Source organism: Acromyrmex echinatior, chromosome 10, assembly GCF_024713525.1.
Source record: "Acromyrmex echinatior isolate Ae372 chromosome 10, ASM2471352v2, whole genome shotgun sequence".
In the NCBI taxonomy this organism is placed as follows: domain Eukaryota; kingdom Metazoa; phylum Arthropoda; class Insecta; order Hymenoptera; family Formicidae; genus Acromyrmex; species Acromyrmex echinatior.
In genome coordinates, this window is record NC_141861.1 from 6,380,028 (window position 1) to 6,398,123 (window position 18,096).

The following is an 18,096-nucleotide window of genomic DNA, read 5'->3' on the forward strand; positions in this document are numbered from 1 at the left end:
CAGCGATATCTACGAAAAAGAGAAAGGACATTGGAAAATAAAAGCAGAATGAGCCAGACCGGAAGCGAGATCGACGGAAGAGAAGCAGCTACATAGCTGTGCACCATTCGCGAAATTCGCCGCAAACGCCTGTCATTTCCCGTATCGAACGTCGCCTCCATAGAAAATAACACCACTAACAATTTCTAGATTAGAATAGTTAAAAGGAAATTGTTATAACAAAAGTATAATTTGTAACAAAATTTATCTCATTTTCTAATATATCTCTAACTAGATTTATACCCGAATCATTCATACTTACAACTGGAATCGATTCCTCGGATCATTATGTTTACTGCAAGATGGTTTTTACTTTTCTAAATTTGGGACATGTGAATGTCTCTTGTTCAACTAAATAAAAAGACAATAACTTTTAACATTTTTTAGACATTTCTTACGTCACGGATTACAAATCAATAATATCTTTAAATACTGATTTAAACGCTGATATCCTGAAATGCTGTGAATAATAAATATTAAATTTGTTCGTATCGATAACGCGGTAGCTAGTATTCTTCATTTTTTGTAAGTGTAAACAAACTGTCTGTATGTTATCCGTGTCGGGAAATTCGCGATGCATCGAATAGAACGTGAGACGACCTGCCTTGACGAAGCTTGCTTGGCTGTAGTTTAAAGTTTAATGAATAATAAGCGAGTGCGAGATACACAGGCTGTCGAGAGATCCTATCAGTGCCACTGTCAACATCCAACTAATATCACGTACAACGTGGTGGGTTAATTGGAACGAACTTTGGGCTCTAAGGAGCATTTTGTGGGACCTAAATCGTTTTCTCGTAGTAGCCGATGACTTCCTGCGCCGCGTCTCTTTAGTATAGTAACGACTCGCAGCTTCCGTTTTTCCTTTCACTTTGAGGGACGCATAGTAACCGACAACTTAAAAGAAGAAAGAACGCATCGCATGACTTGAGGGAATAGAACGGTGGCATTTAGATTTTGTTTTCGTGTGATTTATGCTGCTCTCGTGCAACTTCTTACGCGTGATATCGGTTTTCCTCCCGTTGCGACGATGCATCATCGCTATGCGTTGAACGTAAGTAGACATTTGGCGAAAAGCGAGATCTTGTTTATCCGAGACGATCATTGTTATTTCAACGTGCAGACATCGATCGTACATTGCGATGCATGATATCGCATTTGTTATTCACGATATCCCTGCGTCTTCAATAAATTGTACAACTTTGAAGTTACGTGGCAAAATACGTAAAGTGATATTTTAAATAAGTGTAACCTTCTGTAAAAGTTGATATTGAAGTAGGAAAATGATTAAAGCCGATAGAGTTAAGTCAATTAATCGAGAAAGATACAACGCGAACATAAATGGATATACTTCGCTTGTTATCAATTGAATTGACCGTGTTCTGGTCGTGGATAGTAAATAGGCGTGGTCGGAGCCTAGTAAATTGGCAGACGGTTCCCAAATTGATAGATTATGATTAATCACGTATTGATCCGAAACTAACTAGTGATGAATTTTTCAAGGCATTCGTCGCGTCAACGCGCTAGATGCGAAGTAAAGCAAGGAGGAAAGCGTTATTGAAAATGATGAATGATGTTTGCTACGAAGAGGGTGGTTTTTGTCGGTCCTCAGATTCAAAACATATGAGGAATCGTTATTATCACGTGGATTATAAACGCGGCTGATACAATCATTGTCTTGTTCTTGCACTTGGTGATCCAAATATGTAACATATAAATTTTCTTAAGATACATATTCTAGATAATATTCTTAAGATACATATTCTAAGATAATTATTCTAGCCTCTAGAAACTAATTATTAATTATAATTACGTCCTGTTGCGTAATATATTTTTCACGTGTGTTTATCAACTCTCGACGGAATAATTTGGGGCGCGTACTCGCATTGCCATTCTTTATAAAAATTTAATACATGCGGAGAGATATGTCGTCAGAGTAAATTAACGTATACATTTTGTGTCTCTCTTGTCGCGGATATGTATCAGAGTGCTGCAAGAAAGTAGGAATCCGTGTTTTAGTGAACGCGCTTTACAGATACGACTATTCTTCCGAGATTAAGTACTAATAAAAACGGAGATGAGACGGTGAGCTGGTGTAATAATCAAGCGAGATTAAAACTTTTATATCCCGCGGCGAATAATTATAAAAGATGAAATGCGCTTTTGTACGCGAAGATTACCGAGCGATAGAAACGTTTATTTGTTTAATCCACTTTAAGACACCGGTTTACCTAAATTCCACTTTCTTCTTTAACAAAGTTATTAGTGTTACTAGTGTTACTAGTGTTACTATTAGTGTTCGGTGATATTACTAGTACGAAGCAATTGCGTAATGCCGACACATGCTTCGCAAGCGTAAAATTTTCTTCGTGGCTGGTTTACAAACGTCGCGAATAAATGCTCGCGAGATATATCGTACGAACTCTTTTGCAGTGCTAATGGCTTTAACGCAATCTATGTAAATCATAATATAAACTGTTACGTTTTATTGCGTGTCGTAACTTTTCTCATCATAGATACCTGAAGAAATGTAATTTATTACGCATGATCGTAAATGTTAATGCACAGTTTTTCCTCATAGGCTTTTGATATCAGTAACGGTACAGAAATAAATGGTACTTATATTAGGTCGTGTTTTATTATGCGCGTTATGCAAATTATGTGTAATAACGTTATGTAATAAATTATTACTTATTAACTCTATAATTTTAATTAAAATGATATATAAAGTAAGAACGGAAATAAGGCTTACCAAATTTGAAGTAATTTAACAAAATTGTAATTTAACACTACTGCTTATTAATATCTTTACACATATTGTAATATTTTTTTTTGATTGTAATGCAATGTGACAATATTTAATACAACAAGGCAATTCAATACATACGGAGATTTTGTTTGAGATTTTATAGAAGAGAGCGAGAGAGTAGATTAGAATTGAGGCTCTTGAATTTGAGGGAGGTAGTCGAATAGTATAGATTATTGGATTTGTTTTGTTTTATATTATTATTTTTAATTAATTACTAGCAGAAAAAAATTACAAAATCACACATATTTATTTTACTAATTTACTTTACTTTTCTCTTAAAATTGTAAAATAATTTTTCAACCTGAAAAAATTTAAATTTATAACACTAGCCATCTTGGATTCTCAAAAAGTTTTTCTATAACTTTCATCTTCAATTTTTTTTTCCATTTCAAAAACTAATTTCGAGGATACTCGTTAAACTCGAGAATACTCATAGTCTTTATTTAAGCAGTTTTAATTATTATTCTTGTTCTTTAAGATTTAGAAGCTTCTCCATTCTTAACTACATCCACGATATACTGTTTAAAAGTCTAGATCTGTTTATAATAAAATTTGTTTTTGACAATGAAAATTATTCTGCCTTTAATTTTCCGCGTACATACAATTTCTAATTTTGTGAAAATATTGGAAAAGAGCCATCGGATCATTAAGTAAGTACCAATCGTGCACTGCCAAGTGATTGGACGCCTGGCAAAAATAGAAAACGACGAGATTCGCTCTGTTCCTTATCGATCGGCCAGGTATACCGGCTAATGGCGAGAAAGTGGAAATCGTCGAATGCCTTTACCGCCTCCCAGACTCTTCGGACTTAATTTCGTAATGCAGACTGGTGCGCGCAGCACCGGTATATAAGAATCAGGAATAGCGTGGAAACAGCGGGAGGATGAAGCAACGCGGTAACGAGACGCTGCCGCACCGCGAGAATATTTCATCGGATCGTTGTTCCTCGCCGAACGTACCTCGGCTTGCTACGTGCTTAACGACCGTGCGTCAAAGAGCCTCCATCACGAAGTACATCGCTAAGTATATATATACGGGAACTATACATCGTACTTCGCACGAAACTTGGTAGTTCGACAATCACAGGAAATGTTCGCTCGCGCAATCGTGACGTTGCGCATAAAATCGAATTTATATGGTTCGCCCTTGATGGATCATCGTAAGACTAATGATTCGTTTAAATCTTTCACCGAGCTATTTGCTATTTTTAGAGGATAGAAAAGGTAATTTTGTGAGAATGAGAAATTTATTATTTTCTTTTTAACGTCAAATGCCATTGAATGCAATTCACAATCAGTCAGAGCAAGTAAGAGTTTCTACCGCTTGGCAATAACAGTTTTGCATCGGCGGAATTGTAAGAGCGCTTGGAAGGTGGTAGTATCTAATTCTGGGCGAGATACTGGCTCGTGCAATCAACCGCGCTGTCTTAAATAATGTAGCCGGATGCGTATTTCCTCGGGTAATACGATTAAGAAGTTTACGCGCCATTCTTGCGGGGACTTCTGGCGTTTCGCTGTAACATTACTTTTTAACTTTTTCCCGCGTAATTACTCTCTCGCTCCGCGGATGAAATTTTAATGCTGGCCGCGGATCCCGAGATTGGAAGTGACGGGCGAGAATGCGGCGCGCGTACTTGAGTTTTGCGTCGATAAATAAAACTGGCGCCGCGCGATCCGCGTAAATAAAATTACAATCCGTACAATTGTGGCGCGTTGAGTCGTTAAGAACTGTGATGTTGTAATCATACCGTGTATTGCGAACGCAAACTGATCGTGAGAGCGGAATTCTATCTCTTGAAAAATTACTCCTGGATCATATAATTTGTCTATATGAGTAAAATGAAGCAAGCTTCTTTGCACTTGCTTATCAAATGTTCCACACAGATGTGAATGATATTATAATATCTTTTCAATTTTGGAATGATGTTATTGTAAAATTGTAAACTTCTTTTTAAAAGTCTTCTTTTTAAAAAGAAAAATTTGAGCATAAATAAATTATCAGCTTAAAAAATAAAATAGTATAATTGTATTAATAAAGGACGAATAGAATTTGTGTAAACAAATATAGTAAAATCAATTAACTAAAAAATTGTGTATAATTAATGTTATAAATTAATTAATTAATACAATTATAATAAATAATGTACTATATTAATATTGTATTTATTTTGTACTGTCTAACACCAGAATTACGACTTACTCACTAAAGAAATTAAGTAAATTATTATAAAAATAAAAAATGCTAAGAAACCAAATATTTTATCAATATAGAGAACATAATTATTTAAAAAGTTTCAGAATTTTATTTCTTACACAAGAAATATCAATCTAAATAAAAAAATAGAAACGGTCACTAATGACTCTCGGTAGTGGTATATGACTTAAATATTAAAGTTTAAATTGGTTTCCTCAGAGGAACTTCTCTATTGTAGTGCAGATAAGAGTAAAATTAATCAAATAAAATCTCGTTCGGTGCTGAAAGGAATGAAAATCAAGGCATATAAGCCAAAGGTATACGTGCTTTGATATTCGCCGAAGTTACCACAGTTTCTCCGATGTAGTTCGAGTTAGAATGGTTGGGAGGAAAAGGAAGAAAACGACGAAAGCCGTCAAGGGGAGGTTTAGTTTCCCCAAGCTTACGGTTGCCTTTCATTCCTTTCCGTAGGTCGTCGGTCGCAGCGCGCAGTGTCGAGCGGATACCGGACATAGTCCCGTTGTTCCAGCAGGACGCTTTCGGCGGTGTTATTTTTCACATGGTCCCGGAGAAAAAGTTTGATCGTTCCAACCGGTCAAATAAATTGTCTGCGGAAATGCTCACAGCCATCGTCCGAGCTTCTTCCAACCCCGCATTAGCCGCCTCCACCCTTTCGTTTTTTTCTCTTTTTCCTAAAAGCTCTTCGCCACGGTTATGAGAACAAATTAATACAAGCGTCACTTCTAACAAACTTGAAGGCCCGTTAAAGGTTTCCGATAACGACGATGACGCGATACCGCATCCATGGAAACGCTTTCGAATAGGAGAAGCGGCAAGAAAGTTTCTCTTCCTTCGTCGGTTTCGCTGTCGCGACTTTACGCAAGTTGTCGATCGTGAGTTTTTACGCGCGGAAGTTCGCGCCCGACTAAGTGATAGCAGCCCTAATAACGTTTTTAACGTCGCCCGAAGTTGCGAAGTTGAACGTGGAAGCATCATGCGGCCCCCGTTCAATGCAACATCCTTTCAGAAACTATTAATCCTATAATGTCGGAATTTTATTTCTTTAGATACAGAGAGCCAAGTTGTAAATCAATTCCCAATTGTTAAGGGAATTAAAGAATAAATTGTGAGAAACGAATAGAGTTGGAAAACTTTCTGACGCTTATCTGCTTTTCTTCGACCAATAAACTCTTTTTGTACGCCTAATACGAAGTTAAACATAATTACGAAGTTTAAAGAGAGGCAAATTCTAAGTAAACAGAGGACAACATTCCAAAGATATTGAAATAAAGAGATGAAAAGTGGCGATGTGTAACGATCTTAAAACCGACGATCGTTACAGGATTTTACATTTTTGTGCCTCGCAAACACGTTGCGTCGTGCATTAATCGCGAAATGAAACGGGTGGAAAGCGTCGACGTGACCATAAGCCCAAGTCCATGAAAAAAAATGTAAAATTCCGTCGACGCGGCGAATGTCACGGCACAGAGTATCGCCGTCGACGTCGACGTTGCGCACACGTGGAAACGGGCCACGACGAATATTTGAATAAATAAATATTAAATAGTCCAGGGAGTGTAGGGGAAGCGGAGGGTGCTACAGAGGGTTGAGAGACGTCTATCGATCCTCACAATTTGTCGCGGTGAAAGTACGCGTAGTGTCGTCAGGACGCAAAAACAAAGTATAAAAAGATGAGAAGTACTTTTGTAAAGAACTGAAAGTATTTTCGTTGGATAAATACGCGAAATGTCAAACAGTCTAATTAATCGAGTACTACTATAAATAGTAGAAAATAGGGATCACTTGGATATTAATAATGAATAATCAGGATAAAATAATGACTGCGCATGATATGTTCCATATGTTTGTTACAAATTGTGACAAATAAGCTGCCAAGCCCAAAGTTTTAATCATCGTATTCAGTATACTTCTACGGGTATTTTCCTTCCTTTTTGTTATCGTAAACTTTAACGTTTGCCTTCAAGCAGATCACGGGCACACTCGTATTCCTCCCGAATTTAAATTGGAACAGCTGCTATTTCACTTCCAGTGCATTAACTGTGCTCTGTTCGGAGACGAGTTGACGGCAAAGCTTTTACGCTGGATATTTTGCATGATTTTACGTGTCGGCGGATTCCCCATGTAATAACCGCAAGCCCGCGCAAATTTTAATTACACATTCACAGCAGGATAAACTACACTTCTTTTAAAAAAAAGCTGTAAAGGAAGTAAATAAATCGTGAATGAATAGATTCTTGCTTTAGCTCATAATGTTTTTGCAGCAGAGATGCAAATATATCAAACGTTACGTCAAACATTACGTATTTAAGGCTAATGCACTGATTGTTCGTGTAATTAATTATATGTCAATGTTTATAGTGTTTGAAATTTTGTACCTTATTTGAATTACTTTCCGGTCATTCGATAGAATTGAGAAATATTACTATTTGTATTTACTGCTGCTAATTAACGAAAATGTGCAATAAAACAGAAAACGTAATTATATAATTAACGTGGAAGCTATATAATATACAGCATAAGTAAATTACATTTTTTTAGCTCAAAGTAAAACCAAAATTAGATCTATTTGCATAAACAACAACACTTGTAATATTTATTAGTGTAAAACTATTGTACCTAACCTTAAACATTGTAACAATCGATGGTATTTCGTTAGAACTGCCGAAGATACGTAATTTCTTATCCATCCTTGTTTTCGATTAGAGAATAGTCATTTTGATGTTATTTATATTATTAAAATTATTCGTATATGTATTCATATATTTTTTATATTTTGTGTATCTATATCTAATATAAAAAAAGAAAAAAATAGAAATTATTAATGGAGTTATAATGGCATTGCCGTTCTAGTCTCCTATAGCAAAAAACATCGTAGTTACATGGCAACCATCATAGTTACGTCATGGTGATGTGCGTATGTCCCCTTTATCACAAATGTGATGTCACAGCAGTGTCATGGTAATGTGCAAATGTGTTATTTTGTTATGACAATCTCACAGTGACATCATATTTTCTTTCTGACTCTATTGTGACATAAATGCGACCCTTTGCTATTGAGGGTGTTAAATTGAATTGATTTATCTCTATTTTAATTGAAAAATATTTCTTCATTGTTTTCTTTTTTGTTATACAAGTGTGTTTCAAGAATAATTTTTTAACTTTAATTATTTAAAATGCAATTTGTTTCAATTGTGCAATTTTTACATAGCTTTGTTATTATAGAATGCTTGTATTCTTACAGTTTAAATAGTGCTTTTAACAAAATGATTGATAGTATTATAATGCAAAAACGCTAACCAATACAGACATATGTAACCTGTGCTGGTTTTCTTCGACATTATCGAATTCGCATTACAGCGTTTGCGAAAAACGCGTTAGAGGTATTACCGGATCTGCGGCAAAAGCACGATAGGATATCGATTCTAACTCCGAATGACTCGGCCGTTGCATTCAGTATTGATCACTCAGGAATAAACATAGTATGCGCGTCGGCACTGGAAAATAGCATATTCATAAGTATGGCACTACACAACCGGTATCTTTGAGCATATAGAGATGGAAAAATATGCTAGACAAAAAATATATATAGAGTATATAATTGCCGACAATATGACTCTCTGTCATGCATATATATATATATATATATATATATATATTACAATTTTATAATATGTATTCAGATGTAAAAATGCGGATGTAGAAAAAAATGTTCTTCGCATCACAAATAGAAGTACATGAATAAATCGATATGGTGTAGAAAAATAAAATAAAATATTTTTAATATTGGCGAAATAAATATTCAAGGAGGAATAAAAAATATTTTATCCTCTTTCCAAACATTAAAGTTTCAAAATTATTAACGTAAAAAATGAACGATTATTTACAACAATATGCAAATTTCTGAACAAGACGGACTCAACTAAGATACTGGAACGCCAGGAATTGAAATACGAGTAATCAAGAAGAAGTACTTTGCGCACGTTCTCACGGATTGTCGATGTTCGTCGAAGATATATAGGCATTCTTACTTTCCGGATGCAGCGTCTACAGAGGCTTGCGGTTCATTAAAAGTTCCGGCGATGCGAAAAATTCTCATTTATTAAAATTTCACTGGCATTTCTAAGCGGGCCGGTAGCTAAAAGGACAGTTTGTGGAAGCCAGCCATCCTGGCGCGGCATTGCACAGTGCAGCATCGTTCGTTTATCGCCGGCCGGCTTTTTCTTTAAATACGACTATTTACCGCGAGCTTCGCGGTTTTACGCTACGCGCTGGAACCAATTTCTCCGTTTGGTCGTTGGACCCTGTCCAAGAACTGTACCCGGCGCTTTTTGAGCGGTCGTCGGTTGCGCCACGGCGCAAAAAGGAGGCTGCCACCAGAGTGAGAGCTCGATGAAATACCCGCGTTACGTGCTTACGGTAAGGTCGACGGTCGGATAAAGGACGCCACAGGTTGGAAATTGCAAGAACTTTTTTTATTTCCTCGCGCGGCACGTGCGATAAATGACACTGCCGCAGGCGCCAGCGCAGTTGCGGCAATGGAGAAAGAATTGCATGGAGAACTGGAAGAATTCAGCGAAAGATTAGCTACGTTACTCTCTTCTTTGTTGGACGAAGTGAAGTGACTACGATCGCACGAAGGGAGTGACTTATTTCTTCATTTGATATTCGAGATACTCTTCAAAAATTGCTCAAAGTACTATGTGAAATCCGAGCGACATATTTCTATAACATTAATACCTTCGTTTGCAAACGAATGTACGTATGCGAAACGTGACACGATAAATATATCTTTCGTACAAAAATCAATTTCATTTCACAAAGATCAGAGTACTGTTTCTTTGGCATCCGTATATCGGGGTACAAATAGCTGTATAGGTACGCAATATAGTATATTCTGTGTGATGTACACGTTGTATATAGCGCGTGATACAAGTCGACTACCGGCGGAAGAAGGCATCGACCTGCGGCTTTTATGAAGATAACATCTCTGCTTATGAAGCATAGCTTATCTACCGCCTCGCCATAGATCTTTCAGCGGGTACGGAAGCCCTCCTTGCCGCCTGTATAACTAACCACCAGCCGGGCCAGAGACCGCCTTCCATAATCCATTATAGTTTCTAAAACGGCCCGCAACCACCAGGAAAGCGCGCACCTTGGCAAGAAGCTGTTTACGAGGCCGCGACGCGACCAGCGAAAATTCGTGAACACGTGTGTTCTGTGCAACCAACGCGTATCTTTGTCGGGGATGTACTGATGATTTATTCACGTGCGAAAACCACTGCTAGTTCCCGATGTTTTTTAGCGTCGATGTTCATTGAACCGTGGACCGTATACGCTGAGCGTCTGCGATGAATAATTGAATTGTTTTGTCCCTTCCTATCTTTACTTTGCGACATCATATATCTTAAAGCATGCCAGGATAAAGAATAAATGTCGGAATATTTCTTATCTCTATTTTATCAAGTAAATCAACTTTTTTAAATTGGTCGTGTTATATTAATTTCAATGTTTGAATTGAAATTATGTTATACCAGCTTAAATAATAAATTAAACGAAGTTAAATATTGCATTAATATTTATAATCGAAGAATTTTTATCGCATCGCACATACGTGAAAAATACCTTCAGAAAGAATTTTTGTAGAATTGTTTGAAGTCTCTAGGATATTGATCCCCTAAGGAGGAATTAAAAAAGAAATTCTTAGCAGTAACATACTTTAGAACTTCCGTAAAGTATCGATAGCGCTAAAGTCTTGACACATCTTGAAAGTCTTCAAACTTTATGAAGGTCTAAGAATTTATAGCTACATGGCCACAGTAGCGCGCATTCAGGGATCTCGCGTGAACAAAAGGGCTTCAAAATCAATAATTTTGAAACTATTGGAAATATCGAAAGATGAAAGAATGATATAGACTAAAAAAAAGTTAAAAAAGATCTTGAAGCAATTTCTACAATTGTTATCCTTAAACTTCAATGAACAACTTTCTATTCAGAATCTTAATATTTTCAATGACACACTGAGAAAAAGATACTTAAAAATTTATTTGTAAGAAATATATTTATTTCACTGAAATAAATCTTTATTTAAATTTACGGTAAAATAACATTTTATTCTCTGCACATATCTATTTTATTTTTTTATAATTAATAAGATATATTTCACAGAAATGTATATTTCGTCATCATAATTAATTTGTTTAACTTTTTCGTAATTAATAAATATTTAAGAAAAAACGTTGTAAGCAATTTCGCAATTCTTTGATATTTTTCTCTTAATATAATGTATTAAAATGGATATTTTTCTCAAAGTATAATAGTTTCTTCATTTATTTCTAAATTACAAATTTTTTTAGTTGCGTTTATATACCTATATTTACAACTATTTTTTGTTAGTTTTATTAGAATTAAAATTTTATTTAAATATTATTGCATTTGTCGGATCCGTTCATCGCGAGCTCTCGCGGATACTTGCGTACACGAGAGATTCTCACGAGTAATAAACAACTCCGTTTACAAAAAATGCAACGCTGAAATTTATTATATACGTTACAATATTCGGGAGAGATAGAGAAATATTCGCTGTCAGAAACGCGATTCACGAACATCGCCGGGAAATCGCTGTTATTTAAAGAATGATGAGTTGGCACTGTTGGCATGGATCGATCTTTATTTTATTCCTAATTTTATTCGAGGAATATCGACGAGATCTCTGTTCAGTCGTAATAATATTAATTTAAATAATATTAAATAATATTAAAAGTAATAGTAAAATATTTTTTTCTGTTAATTCTCTAACATTTAATAATACTGACTTATACATTAAAATATTTTAATTATTTATATTTCAGAAAGTAATTCATTAATTTTAATATTTTTACTCATTATTTTAATCATATTTTTACGCAGGGGACTATGATATGGAATAAAACTTGATTAAGTTCCAAATCCGTTTTTACAATCATGTTAAATTTTATTTGTATTCGACATTCAATTATCATTTCATTAAAAAAGAAGATACCTTGAATTAAAAATAAAGTAAATAAAATTTTTTAATCTGCATTTATTTTAATTGTGATCAATTTATATTTAAAATAATTAACAATTTTTCAAATATTTAATCAGCTAAATCAGGAATTGTGAGAACCGCTGCTTTATGGTTCAAGAGACCCTATTTCCAATTTCTTGAAGTAATACCTTCGCATACATTACAACTCAGTATAATGCGTAAGCATCGCTTCAACATTAAATGGTCATTTCTTTCTCTTTTTGCAACGCTACACCCATCAAACCGCATTCCTCGAGAAAGTTGCAGCGCGCATCGTATACATCCAAGTAGTAGTACATCAGGATTATCTGCGAGCACGTTAATGAAAAGACGTCCGTCCATTCGCAAATGCATACGCTGTGATGAGGCCGGCAGGAAGAATGACGTTTTAAGAGGCACAGAGAAACGCGCGTTGACTTCCGATGATTAATGTGACGTTATATTGTCCGTTACGAATGCCTAAACCACGGATATGCCAGTACCACGTTTTACACGATGTAAAGAATAAATTTAAATGAGTAAGTGACGAGCAAGCAGATACATCTGGCACAAATACCTGTCATCCTATATTTTATATGGATGTTGCCTCTTAGATAAATGCTATCTGCGAGAATAATAGAAAGTATTTGTATTTTTAGCAAATTAACATTGACAAGTAAAACCTCAAGTTTTTTTTATAACCGCAATGGATTAATAATTGTTTAGTAGAGACAACTTAATTATTATAATAAGAATTTGAGAATTTATTGTTATAATATAACATAGAAAGAGAGAGTAGAAAGGAAAAAGAGAGAAAACTGAGAAATATATTAATTTTAATCAAATAAAAAATAAACACACAATTAAAAAAGTGTATAAGCTTCCATTGCTTTTCTGCCAAGATATAAAGTAGATTTCATTTGATGAAAAATGTTCATGACAACTCCATACATATTAATCTCTTCTTTATTATATTCTTCCTAGGCTTGCAACGGAATTAAATGTGAAACAACTACGAAGATATCATAATGAAGACCGCGAAAGCCCTGTTGTATCGCCGGCGACTACATGAGCTTTTCTCTCGCTGCGAGCTTGCCGAATGTTTCGCATATACGATTTCATCGCGCATCACTTCATCCCGGTTTTCCACGGATCGCAAGACGGGACGTGATAAATGCTCCGACACTGACATCAGAAAAATATACTCTCGTTTCTTCAACGCTTGGTGTCCCGGGAGCCTCTTATCTCTCGACTTGAGACCAACTCTTTGAGAAATGGTTTGTTTAAAAAAAAGCAGCCGTGACCGGATAACCGGATTTTTATATCGATTGTTTACTGTCTGTTTTGCCATAACAATTTCAACGCTGACCACACGTTAAACACCTTATTATAAATCTTATTATAGAAATATTACAGAAATAATAATATACAGCAATCGCGAACATAGGGTAAATAAATGTGCTTTGATAGTAGGTTTTTAATTACATTTTTATATGCAATTATTTATACAAATGCATTAGTAAGTACAGAGAATGAAAACAATTACAGATTTACTAATAATGTAATAATGTTAATGTAATAATGTTAATGATAATGTTAATGTAATGAGTACAATCATATGTAGTCTGTTCGCCTTATAAGTCACTAATCGCTTTGTCATAAATAGAGTGCAAAGGATGTGAAACTTTACGACATTTTCCAAATTGAAATTTATTGTGGCAGTTATTTTTGCGTCTATTATTCATTAAACCAAATAAAAACTTTTCTATATTTTTTTATTAACTTCGTCATACAAGAGAAAGAGACAATTAATTCAAAATAGATAATACTTAATTCAAAATAACACAAATTTCAATAAAACAAATACTCCAATATATTATCCAAGATTAAAATAAATTTCTGCACTCTAATTACAAATCATCTTGCTTAATGTAATTATATATATTTTTATTATATAATTTTTTTCTAATATTATCAAGTGTGCAAAATCTTATAATTGTAATGTTTAATTTATTCATATTTATGTTATCCAAGTCAAAATAACATGATATGATATAAAATAGGAATAAATTAATCACTTTTTTTTCATCACAGTCGTTATAGTTAAAATCTCAATTTTCAACTTGTTTTAACATCCATAATTATCCCTAAACATATATATTATTGCATTAATGTCTAGATCAACTATGCTCAATACAATAAAAATGCTGTTATCTATTCGGGATCAATTTTGCTCAACAGTAACATTACATTTTATTAAATAGTTTATCTGCGTAAAAAACAAACCTTATATATAAATCTAAATAACAAAAAGAAGTGGCAGAAATAAGACATTATTAAGCGTTTATGTCATGTGCGAGTACCACGCCCTTCGAATACATATGCCCGTCACATAATAACAGGATACGAAAAGCGCAACTAGATCTTTAAAAACACGGACAAATCTTATCGAAAAATATATCGTGTTATATTCTTAAAAAAAGAACAACGATAATCGCTTTGCTGATTCATCCTTGCGAATATACAGTCTAACAATCCGACCAGCACACACATTTGAAATATTATTAACTCGATTAAAAATCTGAATGTAACACGTAATGGTTAAATACATATAAAGATAAATACTCAAACAGGGATATTTTTTTCTTTCTTTTAATCTATGTCACACATTTAAAACATTTTAAATGACAAAGTAAAAATAATATTATAATAAATATACAGGATATTACATTACTAATATAAACACTATTATATGTATTTTCTTTTATTATTATATTTTTTGATAATTTTAAATTAAAATGCCATTTTAAATAATTTATTATAAATTCTACGATTTTTTAATATTTCTTTGTTTAATGTATCAAAATTTCTTAATTTTTAATTTAAAAGCTTATGATTCAAAATTTAACGTTTTATTATGTATATTAAAATTATTTTAATTTTAGTAAGATTTCGAAATTTTAGTTTAGGTTAATGTTTACGATTAAGAGAAAGAAAAAAAAAGTTAAAATATCCTACATATATTTAAAAAGAAGATTATCTTTATATTAATTTATATATAGAGATGTAGTTTCTTCTTAAAAATAATTGGATTATTTCTCTTAAAAAACGGCAGTTGGAAGATTATTTAAAAAGTCGGAAATGTGCAAATGCGAAATATCATGAGAAAAAGTTGCCATATATCATGGCTGAGAGCACGGCTTCTTTTTAATTCATTTTGGACCATGAAATTATTCCGCGAATAGTCACACGTTTCACGACGTTCTCATTAAGTAAAATTCGCAGTTTGCAAGTAAAATATACTCGGGAATAATTTCGTGTAAAAGTAATAAAAATAGTCTGATTTCTTAAGTGCTATTGCATAAACGATTATAAAACGGACTAGAACGTATTTCTAAGACGAAAAGAGGCAGTCACTAAATAATTTAAAAATTAAACTCACTACCGATTCCAAAAACTTGATCGCCTGAATGACCACAAGAACATGTAATACCAAAATAAGTATTTCTATCTTATACATGTGCTGCAATCTCTCCATTAATGCGTAATAAATACGTCTGTATGCTCGAGTACTGAATTCACTTAATCTTTCCATCGTATGATGCAGCTTAACGTGTTCACTACATAATCGCTCTAGAAATATAAATTAATTAATGTTATTAAAGGAAAAATATTTTCTGGCTTAATTAAAGTTCGGTAATTTTATTGCATAATTTTATGTCTATTATGTACGATTACGGTTGACTTGCATTTAAGAAAGAGAATCTTATTCAAATGTTGCATAATTTGCATGCGTAATAACATTTATTTAAAGCTACTTTCCTTATATTTTCATATTTTCTTATGTATTCCATTTTAAAGATATAAACAAAAAGTTATTAAGTAGTATTTTTAATTTTATTATGTTAAATTTCTATTTGTAACAATTGATATATAACATTACCTGTATCTGTATGAATCTCTTCTTCTGATGGAGGTAAATACTTGTTCAACATAATTTCAGCAAAATCAGTAGTGTTATCAACAGTCTTTAAAATATTGATACCAGTTTCAGTTGACATGACTCTGTCGGCTTGTTGCCAGCTGTAGATACGTAAGTAGTGGACCTTATAATATGTAAGTAGAGTCATAATCCTTACTCTCTGCTTGGTTTCCCGTTTTAAATCGGTAAAAGTTTTTACCGCAGGACGGAGATGTTCAGATACCATAGATTTGGTGCGATTCAATATCTGGAAAAGAAAGAACATAAAAAATGAATGCATTTATAAATTTGAAATCAAATAATTAAAGATCCATACTGTGGAAATATATATATATACATATATATATATATATATATATATATATATATATATATGTATAACCTGTTTGGGTTCTTCTTTAATTATTGGCAAGTTCCCTTCGACAAAATCGATGCCCTGACATAATGTTTTATCCAGAGTATAAATTGGTTTCTCCATCAGTCGAGCGACTGGTAGAGACTTCTCTATCATCGTATTCAACACACTTTCAACGGTGTCGAAAGCCCAATTTATAAACGTGTTTGTGCCTTTTACACGTTCGTACACCTCTGTAGATTTATCCCATAAGTAATTCACGCTGGGTATTTTACGGGCGCGATCAACGGCTTGAATTCGATATAACTGATCAGAGAGTTCCATATTCATGGCTATAATTAAATCGAAATCTTCTTCTCATCGAATAACCTCTTGATTCTTGAGACTACACAATCTGTAACAAAAAGATATTATAATTCTAATTAATTAATTCCTGCTACATCTATTAAAATTAAGTTTGTAATTAAGTTTGTAATTTAAAACTAATTTTAATACATATAGCAAGACCATTGTGTGGCTATAAATTAAATTAAATTAAAAATTCAACAAACGTTTAAGAAAAACACAAGAGCATTATGAACTTTATGAAAGTATAAACTGTGTGCATGAATTATTTATGCAAATAAAGAATGCAAATAAAAAAAGAACGAATGATATACTAACGTAGAAACAATTGTCTTCCACTATAATATTTAAGTCATTATCAATAAAATTTCTTCACCATTGTTATTGCATCATAAGTGTCATTATTACATTAAGCACTCTATCTGCAGCTCAATAATAAATACTAACTCAGATTTCATTAACACATTTTATATATGAATTGCAATTCAAGCAAGACATGAACGGCGTTCGCGAAGAAGAAGAAAAAGTTCATTTAAACACACTAAGCGAGAACTAATATCGTGATTGGAGTACAAAGCAGCGAGCGGTAGGAATTCGCGTGGCTTACTACGACTCATTGTTTGTGCTCTCGATCGATAGAAACATCGGAATATAGTTATAGAAACATATGCGTTTCAAGATCAATGTCATGGTCGTGAATTGACAGGTGCTCCGATCGATGTGATACGATGTGATAAAGGAAAATTGTTAGTTTGACACTTACCGGATACGATCGTTGTGACAGTAACTGGACGCCAACTTCCCTTCAGCTGTCCTATGGCTTTGTATTTCTCCCTCTCTCTGTTATACTTTCTCTTTCTTTTATTCTCCTTTTTCGTTGTCCCCTTCTTTAAACATAGCTGCAGTTGTACCTTGATCACTGACTCATTTCACTATTTGTTTACTCCGACAAACGACCGCGAGAGTTCAATTATTTATTATATAAACTTTAATGCTAGAGAGATGCAATTCCATTTCTTGTCATTTTTCGTCACCCGATTAAGCGAAATACGATTGTTTGCCAAGAGATTACGCCTTTACTGTTAAGTTCTTGATAGTTCATTTCGGAGCAATCGTGCGTTGGTAATATAAAGACTGAAGTAATCTATACCAGAAAGAAATCTGAGAGAGGCCATACTGGCCTTTTCCCTGTTACCGTCGAAATCGCTCGTACATCCATTTTCAGTTTAGAAACTACATGACTATGGCTGCGTTCCACTTAACGCTCACAACGCTCATGGAATCATTTCATCCTTGTCGTTTATCAAATGTTAAATAAGGACAAACGATGC

The 18,096-nt window shown here is 33.8% G+C and overlaps 1 protein-coding gene across 3 annotated transcripts; it reads right to left on the minus strand.

Annotated features, from left to right (window-relative positions):
• Nucleotides 1-13,553: 13,553 nt before the first annotated feature.
• On the minus strand, nucleotides 13,554-18,005 carry LOC105150432 (Lipid storage droplet-2). 3 transcript variants are annotated; one of them, XM_011063523.2, is made up of 4 exons: nucleotides 17,529-18,005; nucleotides 16,448-16,814; nucleotides 16,027-16,312; nucleotides 13,554-15,716 (listed from the first exon to the last, which is right to left on the minus strand). In XM_011063523.2, the coding sequence occupies exons 2-4, from the start codon at nucleotides 16,748-16,750 to the stop codon at nucleotides 15,478-15,480; spliced, it is 828 nt and encodes a 275-aa protein (XP_011061825.1). In that variant the 5' UTR covers nucleotides 16,751-16,814; nucleotides 17,529-18,005; the 3' UTR covers nucleotides 13,554-15,477. The 3 variants fall into 3 exon arrangements, with proteins under 3 accessions (XP_011061825.1, XP_087266295.1, XP_087266294.1); XM_087410169.1 differs by lacking the exon at nucleotides 17,529-18,005 and adding an exon at nucleotides 17,142-17,404; XM_087410168.1 differs by lacking the exon at nucleotides 17,529-18,005 and adding an exon at nucleotides 17,084-17,404.
• Nucleotides 18,006-18,096: the final 91 nt, after the last annotated feature.